The sequence below is a fragment of the Hakea prostrata genome, chromosome 10 (assembly GCF_041222555.1).
Source record: "Hakea prostrata isolate BN-2017 chromosome 10, UWA_Hpros_2, whole genome shotgun sequence".
Lineage (NCBI taxonomy): Eukaryota > Viridiplantae > Streptophyta > Magnoliopsida > Proteales > Proteaceae > Hakea > Hakea prostrata.
This window is the reverse complement of record NC_142609.1, coordinates 45,745,372-45,761,020: the sequence shown is the minus strand read 5'-3', so window position 1 is coordinate 45,761,020 and position 15,649 is coordinate 45,745,372. Positions and strand designations below refer to the sequence as shown.

General features: G+C 38.0%; 2 protein-coding genes and 1 pseudogene across 2 annotated transcripts; 1 reads left to right on the top strand and 2 right to left on the bottom strand.

The window, feature by feature from the left end:
• The first annotated feature begins 3,439 nt into the window (after nucleotides 1-3,439).
• LOC149003411 (dehydration-responsive element-binding protein 1C-like) lies at nucleotides 3,440-4,402 on the top strand. Its single transcript, XM_089137474.1, has 2 exons — nucleotides 3,440-3,680; nucleotides 3,825-4,402. The coding sequence occupies exons 1-2, from the start codon at nucleotides 3,497-3,499 to the stop codon at nucleotides 4,184-4,186; spliced, it is 546 nt and encodes a 181-aa protein (XP_088993600.1). The 5' UTR covers nucleotides 3,440-3,496; the 3' UTR covers nucleotides 4,187-4,402.
• A 3,257-nt stretch (nucleotides 4,403-7,659) lies between these two features.
• On the bottom strand, nucleotides 7,660-8,481 carry LOC149003410 (dehydration-responsive element-binding protein 1E pseudogene; annotated as a pseudogene).
• Nucleotides 8,482-13,217: 4,736 nt separating this feature from the next.
• Nucleotides 13,218-14,030, bottom strand: LOC149003409 (dehydration-responsive element-binding protein 1C-like). Its single transcript, XM_089137465.1, has 2 exons — nucleotides 13,799-14,030; nucleotides 13,218-13,654 (listed from the first exon to the last, which is right to left on the bottom strand). The coding sequence occupies exons 1-2, from the start codon at nucleotides 13,986-13,988 to the stop codon at nucleotides 13,293-13,295; spliced, it is 552 nt and encodes a 183-aa protein (XP_088993591.1). The 5' UTR covers nucleotides 13,989-14,030; the 3' UTR covers nucleotides 13,218-13,292.
• Between the last annotated feature and the right edge of the window lie 1,619 nt (nucleotides 14,031-15,649).

The following is a 15,649-nucleotide window of genomic DNA, read 5'->3' as shown; positions in this document are numbered from 1 at the left end:
TGCTGTTGTTGGCAACGTTTCTCGCATTGATGGTGTTGTTTACGAGGATCATGTTGGCTATCATCATTTTTATCCCAACCCCTTTCTTCGGATCTATCTTCGCAGTGTCTATGGCATTGTTGTTGCTGCCTTGGGTCTCTCTCTTGTTGATGGCATCGCATATGGCATTGTTGTTGTCGTGTACGATGATTCTGTTGATTGTCCTCAGATAACTCCTCACATCGTCTTTGACATTGTTGTTGCAACCTTGGGTCTCTCTCTTGTTGTTGGCATCGCCTCTGGCATTGTTGGTGTCGTCTATGAGGATTATGTTGGTTATTTTTATCCTCATCCTGGCCACTCTCCTTAGATCTTTCCTTGCAACGTCTTTGGCAATGTTGTTGCTGCCTAGGTTCTCTTTCCTGCTGCTGGCATCGCCTTTGGCATTGCTGGTATTGTCTATGAGGATCGTGGTTGTTATCTTCATCCTCATCCCAACCCCTCTCTTGAGACCTCTCCTCACAGCGTCTTTGGCATTGTTGTTGTTGCCTTGTGTCTTGCTCCTGTTGCTGGCATCGCCTCTGGCATTGTTGGTGTAGTCTATGAGAATTGTGTTGGTTATCTTCATCCTCATCCCAACTCCTCTCCTCGCTCACAATGTCTTTGGCATTGTTGTTGCTGCATTGGGTCTCTCACCTATTGTTGGCATCGCCTCTGGGCATATGTGGATTATGGTTGTTATCTTCATCTTCATCCCATCCCCTCTCATCAGATCTCTGCTCACAATGTCTTTGGCATTGTTGTTGATGTCTTGGGTCTCTCTCATGTTGCTGGCATCGCCTTTGGCATTGCCTTCGTTGATCTTGCTGGCTATTTTTTAGCTCATGGCCCTCATCCCATCCCCCCTGCCCCAGATCTTATCTCACAATGTGTTAGGCACTGTTCCATTTGGCGTGGGTTTCGTTCATGTTGCTCGCAACGCCTTTCACATTGTCGATATTCTCTTCGTGAATCACGCGGATTCTCAAGTTCCTCATAGCACCTTTGCTCTTCGCATCGACGTTGGCAATGTTGTTGCTGACGAGGATCTTGCTCTTGCTGCTGGCAACGACGTTGGCATTGTTGAGATTCTCTCCTTGGGCCACGTCGATCTTCTCCCTTAATTTCAATTTCAGCGAGAGAGAAAGTAGCAGACAGAAGGAAGAGGGAGAGGAGTAAGAGAAGAGAACATAACTTTGTTGCTCTGAAATCCATGTTCATAACAAAGAAGATATCAATCACTGGGTGAAGATTACGGTTGGGGATTTGGCTCTATTTATAATGGTGAGCTAGTACTCAATGTGCTTATGGTTCCCATATCCAATGTAAATGTGTGGCAAATATTACATGTAGGACTCTTGGTATCGGAATTCAATCTCACACGACCACGTTGCCTCATCTTGAAGAATCCCTCAGTCAAATAGCATAAACTGCGGGAACAAGACTCTGGAGAAGGTGTATTTTGATTCTACAAATTAATAATTCACAATTTTTTCTCCATTGTGAATAATTCTGTTTGAACCTGAACTGAAAGAAAAAGATAAAATATTTTCTAAATTTTTGCATTCATTTTGAGATCACATTATGCAATAATGAAGAGAATAAAATTATTATTATTCAACTTTGAGGTCTTGAACAAGATACAACAAAATTAATTATCAAAACTACTTAAGCACCGATTATGTTAAATTTATTCTACCTTTATCAAAAAAAATAATAATAAATTTATTCTAACGAAAAAAAATTAAGTTCAATTTAGGGCGCAAGGTGAAGAACAACCTCCTAGCAAGTAACTCTTTGATTGCCTTTGATCCTTCTCTTCTACTTGTTGCCAATGTTTTGATAAATATCCTTTAAGAGTTTGACATGATAAATATATGTATGAAAATACTATTTAAATACTTGTATAACATGAAATATCAAAATCATGGAGAGGTAAAGAAAACAACTCCTAAACAATAAATAGGTGAAATAGGCTAATTAATCTATATAGTTTCCACAACTATCTCTAAAAGTATAGACTATTAGTACTAACTTCTAATATGAACTTGCATGTTAACAATCATCGTGCATGCAAAATCTGAGTCTATTATGTTTACCAAAAAAAAAAAAAATCTGAGTCTATTAACAAGATATGCGATATTTTCAGTTGAATATGCTATGCAAAAAAATCTTATGTCATAGAATACTATAATCATGGCACCTACAATAGTGTTATTTAGGACAACTAAAAATTTATACTAATGTTACTTGGGGCAACTAAACAACATAAAAGGAAAAAGAATTCCTTTCACTTCACTTCCTTTAATCAAACATGTTCTAAGTGATTTTTTTATATATATATATATATATATATATATATATATATATGAAACCAAGGAAAACAAGGATAGAGCAATGCATTGAATAAGTCATAAATGCAGGGTTGTTTGATGGTAAGACTAACACTTTTTAGTGAAGAAGTTGTAAGTTCACCCTTGCCGACGGCATATGTAATATCTCCATCCCCTATATATGAAAAGAGTCTTTGACATGACGCTGATAATCTCATCCTCCAAGTATCATGCTGGTAATCTTCATCCTCTTCATAAATTATGTATCCAAATCTCTCCATACAATGCCTTCAACATTGTTGCTGTTGTCTTGAGTCTCACTCTTGCTGTTTTGTTGTCTCCGACAGTTTACAATTTTAGAACTTACGGCAAGTAGGGTTGCATAAATGTGTCATTTTTCCCAAATGCCAATTTAACACCAGAAATTGATATGATTAAGTTTTTTATCTTACAAATTGCACATCATTCCACGTAGTTTTCAATGTGTGTAGCAAGGAAAAATATTAAATGTTATAAAATAAAATTTATTTTTCAATAATAATGTAGAAATTTATCTGTTTTTTAACTTACATTTGCCATAACTATATATTTAGAAAGCTATTACTTTTTTTCATCTTAATTTAGAGTTTAGTAATCCCTAAGAATAAAGTTAAATTACTTAGATCCACGATCGATGATAATTGTAAATTCTGGATATTTCAACCTAATGTTTCTTTAAGGAAAATATCTTAAAAAATATCTCCCTGACTTTGGGGAACAGAAGAAGCGATAATGGATGTGACAAATGTTAAAGTCCATACAAGAACAAAAACAAAAAGCAGATGTTAAAGTAGTAGTGTTGTCTATGGTTCGAAGATGCCGCCGTGGATGATGCCCATATCATATCTAACATTAGGACACGCGTCATAAATCTACGGTCAAGTCATCTGGCCAGCGGAACAGCTGTCGCTTTAAAAATGGAACGCAGCTCAGTAATTTCCGTGTGCGCGTCATGATATTATCTCGTCCTTCCACTATCCTCACTCTCTCTCTCTCTCTACCCTCGGTTTCCTCTTCTTATATATATATTTTCTCCTTCACAACATCAAACTCAGTAAGCAACCAAACCAAACCAGCTCGCTCTTGTTTCTGTGATTTCAACTTCAATGGATATCATGTCGTGGAGTTCAGAGTCTCCATCATTCGAATTGTCTGGCGGCGGCAGCTGCAGTACAGTCTCCGACGAAGAGGTTCTATTAGCTTCAGATCGACCCAAAAAACGTGCAGGTAGGAAGAAGTTTAAGGAGACGAGACACCCTGTGTACAGAGGAGTTCGACTGAGGAATTCTGGTAAGTGGGTTTGTGAGTTAAGAGAGCCTAATAAGAAGACGAGAATATGGCTTGGTACTTTTCCTACTGTAGAAATGGCTGCTAGGGCTCATGATGTTGCAGCATTGGCACTCAGGGGTCGAACTGCTTGTCTTAATTTTGCAGATTCTTCCTGGAGGTTACCGTTGCCGGAATCTGCTGATGCTAAGGATATACAGAGAGCGGCTGCTAAAGCTGCTGAAATGTTTAGACCTGCAGCAGAAACTGAGGAAATCTGTAGCAATGAAATGAAGATCGACCAGCATGAGATTGCTTTGACTTTACCAGATATTATAGTGGCTACTACTCCTACCTCAAGTTTTTCAAAATTTTTCATTGACGAGGAAGAAGAAGAAGTAGCAGATTCGGTGTTTCTGATGGAAATTAAAGACATGGCGTTACTCTCTCCGACTCATCTTGGTGGTGGGTTCCATTGGCAAGACGTTGAAGTCGATGATGACATTGCTTTATGGACTCACTCGTTTTGATTATTATTATTTTTTTTTCTTCTATTATTCTTCGCAAAAAACAGACGGGGAAAAACAGATTTTTTTTCTTCTTTTTCGTTTCAGTTCATATGATTCAGGATTGATTTATTCATAGTCAATTAGATAATGCTGGACCATGAACCCTTTCCATCTTTTTTACACCAATGAAAGGGTGATAGAGCAGCTTTGTATATTAATTAAAGTTTTTTCCTCCAATCATCTGCGGATTATGTCTGATGTTTGCTTCAAGTTCTTTGTCTGCAGCAACTCAGCTCCTGAATTGTGATCACTTGTTTCCCTCGCTGGTTCCTTTTTTTATGATAGAGACAAGTTGAATCTTTTGTGGTTCAATGGATATCTTCTCTCCATCATTTTCCCCTTTTGTCTTTTACTTGGAAAGTAGTGGCTATAGTTGCAACATGTACTATAGCATTTCTTAATGGCTACGACGAAAATGACAAATCATGTAAAATAGACTATTATTTCTTTTCCGTGGGATTGAGACGTAAGAAATTAAGCAAAATAATAAGCATGAAAATTTTATTTCCAATCATTGTGCACACAAGGTTTGAGTCTATAATTAACAAGATACGTGATATTTTCAGTTGAACATACTGTGCAAAAAATTCTTGTGTCATAGAATACTATAATTGTGGCACCTACAACATAATAAGTTGATTTACAGATTTTCTAAAAAGTTTATACTAATGTTATTTAGGGTAACTAAACAACATAAAAGGAAAAAGATTTCCTTTCACTTCACTTCCTTTTTTCATTCCCTTTGCAATCTAACATATTTTAAGTGATTTTTATGTTATATATATATATGTGTGTGTGTGTGTGTGTGTGTGAAACTAAGAAAAACAAGGATAGAGCAATGCATTGAATAAGTCGCAAATGCAAGGTTGCTTGATGGTAAGACTAATACCTTTAAGTGAAGAAGTCATAAGTTCATCCTTACTGACGGCATATGTAATATCTTCATTCCCTATATATGAAAAGGGTCTTTGACATTACGCTGGTAATCTCATCTTCCAAGGATCACGCTGATAACTTTTCTCCTCTAAAAAATTGACTTATTATAGCTTTTCAAACATGTAACTCTATAATTTTGTTGACACCCAATAATAAAAACCTGTACTCCACTGGGTTCCATTTATGTAACTTGGAGAATACGAAAATGGGGTTCCGATGCAAGTCTCCCTCCAGTGCACAAGATCAAACCCTAATCTCTAGAAACCCTAGAGGAGGGTCTGAATAGTATGTGGGAAGAGAGAGAAACTGCGCCTCCAGAGAATTCCTTTGGTTTTTTAGGGTTTCATGGTGGCGGAGAAGATGATGATGCAGCATGTCCTGAGCGAGACCTTACCCTTATTGCTCTCACGTTAAAACCCCTCTCTCTCTCTCTCTCTCTCCACAGCCAATCTGCGCGCGCTTCTCTCTCCCCTACATTCGTCCCAGGCACCCGTACCTTCTCCCATGGGCTTTCTTGTCACTGCAGCATGCATTATCGCCAAGCAAAAGCACAACAAATGGTCTTACCAAGTTACTGCACTACACACATCACATCCTTTGACTCCCTTGGTATGGATCTACCGAAATTTTTGGCTGCATGTCTCAAACCTAAGTGTTGGGTGGCACTCGGTTGCATCATTAATTCACAGGGTTATTCTTCAATATATACTTGGCAATTATTCACAATATGGGTGGCAAACATGGTTCAGGTATGTCATTTCAACTCACTTCAATTTCATAAAGCATATCTCGCGCGGTAGCATATTTTCAACTCCAACTCTCGGTAGCATATTTTATGGATTGTCTCTTGATCAACTTCGATCTATCAATCACTCTCTGCCAAGGAAGTTATTTCAAATCCCACTTCGACTTGGGTGTTCTTTCCAGATTCGGCGATTTTGAGGCGGTGCTCATACATGCATATGCTAAGTGTTGGTCTGCTGATGGACATGGAGGTTCTTCTCTTATCAATTCTATATATTCTCTTTGGACATGAATTGTTTGTTTACTACTGAACGCTGGTTTATGTGATCATTGGTCATCATTTCTTCACGGTGTAAGGCAGTTTCTCTCAATGTTCAGTAAGCTAGGTTCATATCGCCATGTATTCATCCCGCTGTGCTTCTTCCTCCTCTACCCCTCTCTCCTCAGATCGTTTAGCTTCTGATTTTGCTAAGCTCGAGATCCCAATCCGACCTCTGGAAAAGGTCTCCCTTTCACGTGGTAAACTTGAAGATATCAAGGATAATATCAAATTCACACTCCTCAGCTGGGTGGTTGATGGAATCGTGGTTTCAATGTATGATCTTAACCATTTTCTTTCCAAAGCCTTCAACACCGAGCATTTTGAAATTGCTGGCATCCACTTGGTGGAAGGTGCTGCCGATCGCTTCACCATCAAATGCGGGAATGAGAAAACTCAAAATCTTATACCCTTTGCTCAACCGTGGAACTACAAGGGACATCTCATTGTTTTTCAACCTTGGGACCATAGCATTCCAGCTACAATTCTTCCTTTTTGTTATGTGATTATGTGGGTTCAAATACTCAAGTTACACTGGCGTTTACATGATTATGGTGTGCTCAATCTGATCTTCAGCAGAGTGGGTTATGTTATTGAAATTATGAAGAACTAAAAACTGAGGACGCAGAAAAAGAAAATTTTGTAAAATAAAGTACTGAATATTAAACTATAGATTGATAACTAGAAACATAAAAATGCTTGTAGAAAAGTTCAAATCAAGTTGAGAAAAGAGGTAATAGTCTATTTTAGGTGATGGGTCGTTTTCTTCATAGCCATTAAGAAATGCAATAGTGTGTTGCAAAGAGCGTTTGTAGCCACAACCTTCCAAAGTTAAAGAAGAGGAAGAAAATGATGCAGACAAGTTATCTATTATTGAACCACACAAAAGATTCAACTTGGCAGTTGTCTCTATCATGGAAAAGGAACCCTCATGAAACACTTACAACAGTTAAAGTTAGAGTAGAACTCACAATTTAGAATGCGACTCAAGTAATGAATCAGTGAGCGAAACTAAAACAGAAACATAAGTAAATGTAAACTCAGAACACCTAGATTCCACTGGTTCTTCCCTTACCATCAGTGTTTTTATTACTGAAGGCAAATGTAGTTAATGTGTTTGTGTGCAACAAGTGATCACTCAGGAGCTGAGTTGCTGCAGATAAAGAACTTGAAGCAAACCATCAGAAATAATCCACAGAACTGGTTGGAGCAAAAAACTTTTATTAATAGACTATAAATTACAAATATACAATGCTGCTCTAACACCCTTTCATTGGTATAAAAAAGATGAAAAAGGTTAATGGTCCAGCATTATTCTAATTGACTATGAATAAATCAATCCTGAATCATATGAACTGAAACGGAAAAAGGAAAAAAAGAAAAAAAAAGTTTTGTTTTTCCCGTCTTTCTTTGCTAAGAATGAAAGAACAAAAAAAAAATCAAAACGAGTGAGTCCATAAAGCAAAGTCAGCATCGACTTCAACGTCTTGCCAATGGAACCCACCACCCGGATGAGTCGGAGAGAGTAACGCCATGTCTTTAAGTTCCATCAGAAACACCGAATCTGCTACTTCTTCTTCTTCGTCAATGAAAATTTTTGAAAAACTTGAGGTAGGAGTAGTAGCCACTGTAATGTCTGGTAAAGTCAAAGCAATCTCATTCTGGTCGATCTTGATTTCATTGCTACAGATTTCCTCAGTTTCCGCTGCAGGTCTAAACATTTCAGCAGCTTCAGCAGCCGCTCTCTGTATATCCTTAGCATCAGCAGATTCCGGCAACGGTAACCTCCAGGAAGAATCTGCAAAATTAATACAAGCAGTTCGACCCCTGAGTGCCAATGCTGCAACGTCATGAGCCCTAGCAGCCATTTCCACAGTAGGAAAAGTACCAAGCCATATTCTCGTCTTCTTATTAGGTTCTCTTAACTCACAAACCCACTTACCAGAATTCCTCAGTCGAACACCTCTGTACACAGGGTGTCTCGTCTCCCTAAACTTCTTCCTACCTGCACGTTTTTTGGGTCGATCTGAAGCTAATAGAACCTCTTCGTCGGAGACTGTACTGCAGCTGCCGCCGCCAGACAATTCGAATGATGATCGAGACTCTGAACTCCACGACATGATATCCATTGAAGTTGAAATCACAGAAACAAGTAAGAGCTGGTTTGGTTTGGTTGCTTACTGAGTTTGAGGTTGTGAAGGAGAAAATATATATATAAGAAGAGGGAACCGAGGGTAGAGAGAGAGAGAGAGTGAGGACAGTGGAAAGAAAGAGGAGATAATATCATGACGGCGCACACGGAAATTACTGAGCTGCGTTCCAATTCTAAAGAGACAGCTGTTTCGTTGCCCAAGTTAAGTAATCTAGATTTATGACGCGTGTAATAATGTTAGATTTGAATATGATATGGGCATCATCCACGGCGGCATCGTCGAACTCTAGACAGCACTACTACTTTAACATTTGATTTTTGTTTTTGTTCTCGTAAGGACTTTAACATTTGTCACATCAACGATCGCTTCTGCTCCTCCAGAAGATATTTTCTGTAGGGACAAATTACATATATATATCTCTGAGTTTACAATTAATTGCATCTAATACAGGCAAAATAGAATGAACCGATATGGTACGACCACATTCACGGGGTCCAAATAAATTCTGGTCGAACCATGGATAAGGCTACAAACGATTGGCAAGCGATTGAACCTCCTTAAAGTTTGGAATCAGAATCCTAACCAAGTAAGATAGCTTAGATGAATTCATAGAGTTTGAATCGTATTCAACTACCTCTCAAGATAGAGTTTAGAACGGATTCACTTACCATATGGCTCAACTAGACTCTAATATAAAAATGCATGCCCACAAAATTACAGAGGTACGTTCTTAAGATGAATCACTCCAGCTGATTAATTGCTTGGTGTAACCTGTTATTCGTATTTCCATCACGGAATACTTGTCTAATTTGATACTCGGAGGTGTTATTCGACCAACTCGGCTGAACATATTCTTGCAAGAACATCTAATCGTGTGGACAAGCAAGATTCTGCAGCAACAATTGATGCCGTTTGTGGGAAACTGATCAAAAAGTCATGTTGCATACCAAATCAAGGAGAATAGTTGGAAATGATTCAAACGAGGGTGATAAGAGATTAACAAAGAGGATGCATCCTACGGAATTGAAAAGATTCCTCAACATGATGCCCTACTAGATTAATTTGATTAGTTCTTAACAGTGGGTCAGTTCAACGAACTACAAAAGCAAATCTTAAACCTAAGCGAACTAATCAAGGCGAGCATCAATCAGCAAGTAGCAGGACCGAGGACCGAGCAGCAGGTTGATCCCGTTAATCTCAATGGAGATAACCGACTAGCAAAACGAAAAGAAGGGCGGGCAAATCAAACCGACCATGCTTCTTGACCATCTCAGAAAGATCAGGACAAAGGAAAGGAAAAGGTCAATGACAAATCTTGACCTTCACGAGAGATAGTGTCCAAGGACCCTTCTCCAACCGATAATCACGAAGATCAGGTAAGTAGCTCTCATCTACCCAACAATCCTCAAGAGGGGAATAAGCATGGAGTTCCAATCAAACATGTTAATTATGTAGATAAGTGGTTCGAAGAGCTTGATGAGAAGCTGAAAAAAATTAAAAGACTCGAACAAGGATGCCCTATATTCTGTTCTGAAAGAAAATCCCTTTATTTGAGCAATCTCGAAGCCAGAGATGCCAAAGAATTCAAGCATGTCCGACCTTCACAATATTTTATGGAACGAAGTGTCCTAGACATCATATCATCATACGCTACAAATCTGCCATGTCTTCATACAGACATAGTGAAGTAGTCATGTCCAAGAATCTTTCTGCTTCATTGATTGGAGTCGCATCTGAATGTTTTCTAGGACTTCAGAATGGCTCGATAAAGAACTTCGACCACCTTGCTCAGGTATTATTGTCCCGCTTCCAAAGTGGGTTGAGTACCAAGAAGAGAGATGACCTTGTTCTTCATTAAACAAGGTCGAACCGAGTTGATCAGAAACTATCTCCGAAGGTTCAATAATCTAACCATTCAAATTGAGAATCTAAACGAGAAAATAGCCTTTCATGCACTTTATCAATGACTAAACCATGAAGGACTACTCAAACACCTCTTGTTGGATATGCTCGAGGCATATGCAAATTTGGTCCAACGATGCCACAAGCAGGGGCAAATATTAGAAACCATAGAGTCTTGAAGAAGGAGCTTACCACAGAAACAAAAGAAAATAAAGAGAGGTTTTAGTCGAGTAGATCGCCTATTACAAACCCTGGCAAGGGTGGTTGGACAAAGTCGACCAAACAAATTGAAGGAGCATATACCCCTCTGAATGCCATAAGGTCAGAGATTCTAATGCAAATCAAGAGCTAATTAAGGATTGTTAAAATGGCCAAACAAGATTCATTCTTGACCAGAAGATCATGATAGAAACAAATATTGTGAGTTTTGGAGCCAAGGATTGTTAATGGGTTGTGTTTGGACTGGAGGGCAAAGCCCGCTAGCCCTTTAGTTTTTCTTAAAACAGTTTTGGAGAGATTTTAGTGGACTAGTTCTACTAATTAGTTTTTTTTTTTTTTTTTTTTTTGGGGGGGGGGGGAGTGGTCTTAGTTTTCTACTAAGATAGACTTTTCTATTCAATAGCATCCACATTTATGAAACATCCATAGGTTCAATTTTTATTTCCAATTCTTCAATACATTTCAAGTTTAACTTAGATTGGGTGCCATAAAATACCTTTTGTTTCAAATGCTTTCTATTTTCTGTTCAAAATTTGTTATTGAAAATGAATAACAATATTTTGTAATTGTTTCAAAATTGTCCCAATTCGAATCCAAACCGTTAGCACAAATTGCTAGCTAGCCAACCCAAACTCAAACCACAACCACACCAAACTGAAACCGAACCAAAGCCGTTATTTTCCAAATGGACTATGCTTGGACTTGGTGTTTTTCAGCTCGAAATCGAAACCAAAACCGAAACCACCCCCAAATTGCACCGTTCATACCCTTAGATCATACCGGTTTTCTTAATCTTCATCAAAATGTATTAGTCAAATTTCTCATCGCCACCTTTTAGGCAACGTTTTCGCAATCTGGGGTCATTATGAGCTTGATGGCAGCGCCTTCGGCAATATTCACGATCACCCTGGTTTTCCTTTTCAACTTCAACCTCAGCGATTGACAAAGTGGTGGAGAGAAGGAAGAGAGATTGAAGGAAAAGAAGAGAACATAACTTTGTTCTTTTGATCGCCATGTCCATAACACAACAGGCTTGATCACCTGGGGTGATGAGAACAGGTGAGAGTGATTAATGGCGAAGTGTTTCTACTACCCTAGTTACATCTAGCATGAGTATTTGGCAGCTTGATGTTACATGCATGCAGGTCAACCAAGGTTGGGATTCACACGTAAATCTTGCTCGATTGAACTGCCTCATGTCATCAACTGTGCAATAACATGAGTATTTTTGTTTTTTTAAAAGACATCTGTCACATTCTAATCTCAGTGTTAGCAATTTTTCCAATTCTTAGGGTTTATTCTGTTAATTTCTCTCTAACTTATTATCTCTCCTCTCTCGGCTTTAGTCTCTTGCCTTCTCCCTCTTCTGCTCCGACAGCACAGTGCCTTTTTCTTCTTCAAAATATCTTTTAAATGTTCGTAAATATGTTTCTTTTATTTAAAAAAATTTGACTTACATTTGCCTTTAAAACATGTACCTCTAGAAATTTGTTGACACCCAATAATAAAAACTTGTAGTCCACTGGGTTCAATTTATGGGTTCTGATGCAAGTTTCCCTCCAATGCACAAGATCAAGAAGAAAAGCAACTGTGATGAAAGTGTCTTTCACTAGATTAAAATACTACTTTTTACCTTGAAAAGAACACACAAAATTTTTGACAAGTCCATCAGATTTAGATTTTTGATGAGTGATGAGATACGAATTGAACATTATTAGTAATATGATGGATGAATTGATTGTTCACAAACTCATTGAAATTAACCCATAAATTATGAGTGAATTGTAAACAAGTTACGTACATAAATTTAAATAGAAGGCCTAAAAATACAGAAACAAGATTGACCTGATCATATATAGAACATCTATATAAAAACAATAACTAATTTTAGTGCATAAAATCCCATTATGCTACTTAAAACATCAAATTTACTCGACGTACAATATTATGAAGAACTAAAACTAAGGCAGAAAAAAAAAATTTGTAAAATAAAGTTCTGAATATTATACTATAGATAGATAACTAAAAACATAAAAATGCTTGTAGATAAGTTCAAATCAAATCAAGTTGAGAAAAGAGGTAATAGTCTATTTTACGTGATGAGTCATTTTCTTCATAGGCACTAAGAAATGCTATAGTGTGCTGCAAAGAGCGTTCGTAGCCACAACCTTCCAAAATAAAAGAAGAGGAAAAAATTGATGCAGACAAGATATCTATTATTGAACCACACAAAATTCAACTTGTCAGTTGTCTCTATCATGGAAAATGAACTCTCATGAAACACTTACAACACTTAAAGTCAGAGTAGAACTCACAATTAGAACGCAACTCAAGTAATAAATCTGTGAGCGAAACTAAAACAGAAACATAAGTAAATGTAAACTCAAAACACCTAGATTCCACTGGTTCTTCCCTTACCATCAGTGTTTTTATTACTGAAGGCAAATGTAGTTAATGTGTTTGTGTGCAACAAGTGATCACAATTCAGGAGCTGAGTTGCTGCAGATAAAGAACTTGAAGGAAACCATCAGACATAATCCACAGAACTGGTTGGAGCAAAAAACTTTTATTAATAGACTATAAATTACAAATATACAATGCTGCTCTAACACCCTTTCATTGGTATAAAAAAAGATGAAAAGGGTTCATGGTCCAGCATTATTCTAATTGAATATGAATAAATCAATCCTGAATCATATGAACTGAAACGAGAAAAAGAAGAAAAAAAAAATTGTTTTTCCCGTCTTTCTTTGCTAAGAATAAAAGAACAAAAAAATTAAGGACAAAAAAAAAATCAAAACGAGTGAGTCCATAAAGCAAAGTCATCATCGACTTCAACGTCTTGCCAATGGAACCCACCACCCAGATGAGTAGGAGAGAGTAACGCCATGTCTCTAAGTTCCATCAGAAACACCGAATCTGCTACTTCTTCTTCTTCTTCGTCAATGAAAATTTTTGAAAAACTTGAGGTTGGAGTAGTAGCCACTGTAATGTCTGGTAAAGTCAAAGCAATCTCATTCTGGTCGATCTTGATTTCATTGCTACAGATTTCCTCAGTTTCCGCTGCAGGTCTAAACATTTCAGCAGCTTCAGCAGCCGCTCTCTGTATATCCTTAGCATCAGCAGATTCCGGCAACGGCAACCTCCAGGAAGAATCTGCAAAATTAAGACAAGCAGTTCGACCCCTGAGTGCCAATGCTGCAACATCATGAGCCCTAGCAGCCATTTCCACAGTAGGAAAAGTACCAAGCCATATTCTCGTCTTCTTATTAGGCTCTCTTAACTCACAAACCCACTTACCAGAATTCCTCAGTCGAACACCTCTGTACACAGGGTGTCTCGTCTCCCTAAACTTCTTCCTACCTGCACGTTTTTTGGGTCGATCTGAAGCTAATAAAACCTCTTCGTCGGAGCCGCCACTGCCGCTGCGGCCGCCTCCGCCGCAGCCAGACAATTCGAATGATGATCGAGACTCTGAACTCCACGACATGTTATCCGTTCAAGTTGAAATCACAGAAACAAGTATGAGCTGGTTTGGTTTGGTTGCTTACTGAGTTTGAGGTTGTGGAGGCGAAAATATATATAAGAAGAGGGAACCGAGGGTAGAGAGAGAGAGAGTGAGGACAGTGGAAAGAGGAAATAATATCATGACGCGCACACGGAAATTACTGAGCTGCGTTCCCATTTTTAAAGCGACAGGTGTTTGGTTGCCCAGGTTAAGTAATCTAGATTTATGACGCGTGTAATAATGTTAGATATTATATGGGCATCATCCACGGCGGCCTCGTCGAACTCTAGAGAACACTACTACTTTAACATTTGCTTTTTATTTTTGTTCTTGTAACGACTTTAACATTTGTCACATCAATGATCGCTTCTGCTCCTCAAAGTCAAGAAGATATTTTTATTAAATTCTTGCTAGGCTGCGTTTTGTGAATTCGGATCTTCTCCCCGTCGCCCCATGGCTTCCTAATCACAAAAACCCGTGGGTCCCACTGGTGAGAAAAAAAATTTTTTTTTTTTTTTTAAAAATATTTTCATCGTGGGCCCTACTGATATTTGTGGTCAGGAACCGTATACTCTCCGTTGGGGTTGCTAATCCGGACTAGTGTTTTGTTTGCAGAGTTGGGTGGAAAAAAAGAATTCGGATCTTCTCCCCGTCGGGGGAGCACTGTGCTCCCCCATGGCTTCCTGACCACAAAAACCAGTGGATCCCACTGATGAAAATTTTTTTTTAATTTTTTCCAAAATATTTTTTTCACCGTGGGACCCACTAGTTTTTGTGGTCAGGAAGCGTGGGAGAGCACAAAGTGCTCCGGTCTGGGTAGATGATCCGGAGTCGAAAAAAAATGGAGGAAAAAAAAAGTATATCTAGTTTCATATATAATATAATAGGGTGAAGAAGAAGAAAATAAAATAAAAGAATTTTGTAGAAAAGTGTTAAATGTAGATTCTATTTTTTTATTTTTCACATTTTTTCATAAAATATGTAAAATTTTGTGGGATTTTCAAAAGGTATAGGGTTGAAAAGTTAGCATGTCACATTATCATCAATCAAACAAACAATACTTTTGAGATTTAATGAAAAATTTTATTTTTCAAAAAAAATTCCACCCTACCTTTATTCCAGCAAACAAACGCAATCTAAAAAAAATTAGATAAAGATCTCTTGAATTTACAATTAATTACATTTATTATCTCTAAAAAGAAATTAATTACGAATTCCTCTTCATTGTTAACTAGTGAAGCTGAATGATGATACTAGGCAAACCAGCATCATGGTAATCTTAAGTCGCACTAGATTTCTTCATCCTCGTTAGAACCCATTAGCTCATTTATCTCTTCCTTAGCGTCGTCAACATTGTTGTTGTTGTTTTGGGTTTTGCTCTTGTGGTTGGCAAAGTCTTTGGCATATATATATATATTTTGTTGTCTCCTAGGATCACACTAGTAATCTTCATCATCGTCATAACTTACTTGTACAAATCTCTCCATGCAACGTCTTCAACATTGTTGTTATTGTCTTGGGTCTCGGCTCTTGCTCTTGAATGTAAGTGATATTTTGATTTTGACCATGGATGCATTAATATTAGGGATGTCAACGGTGCTGTTTGGGGCAGTTTCGGGCTAAAAAACACATGGTCCAAACAC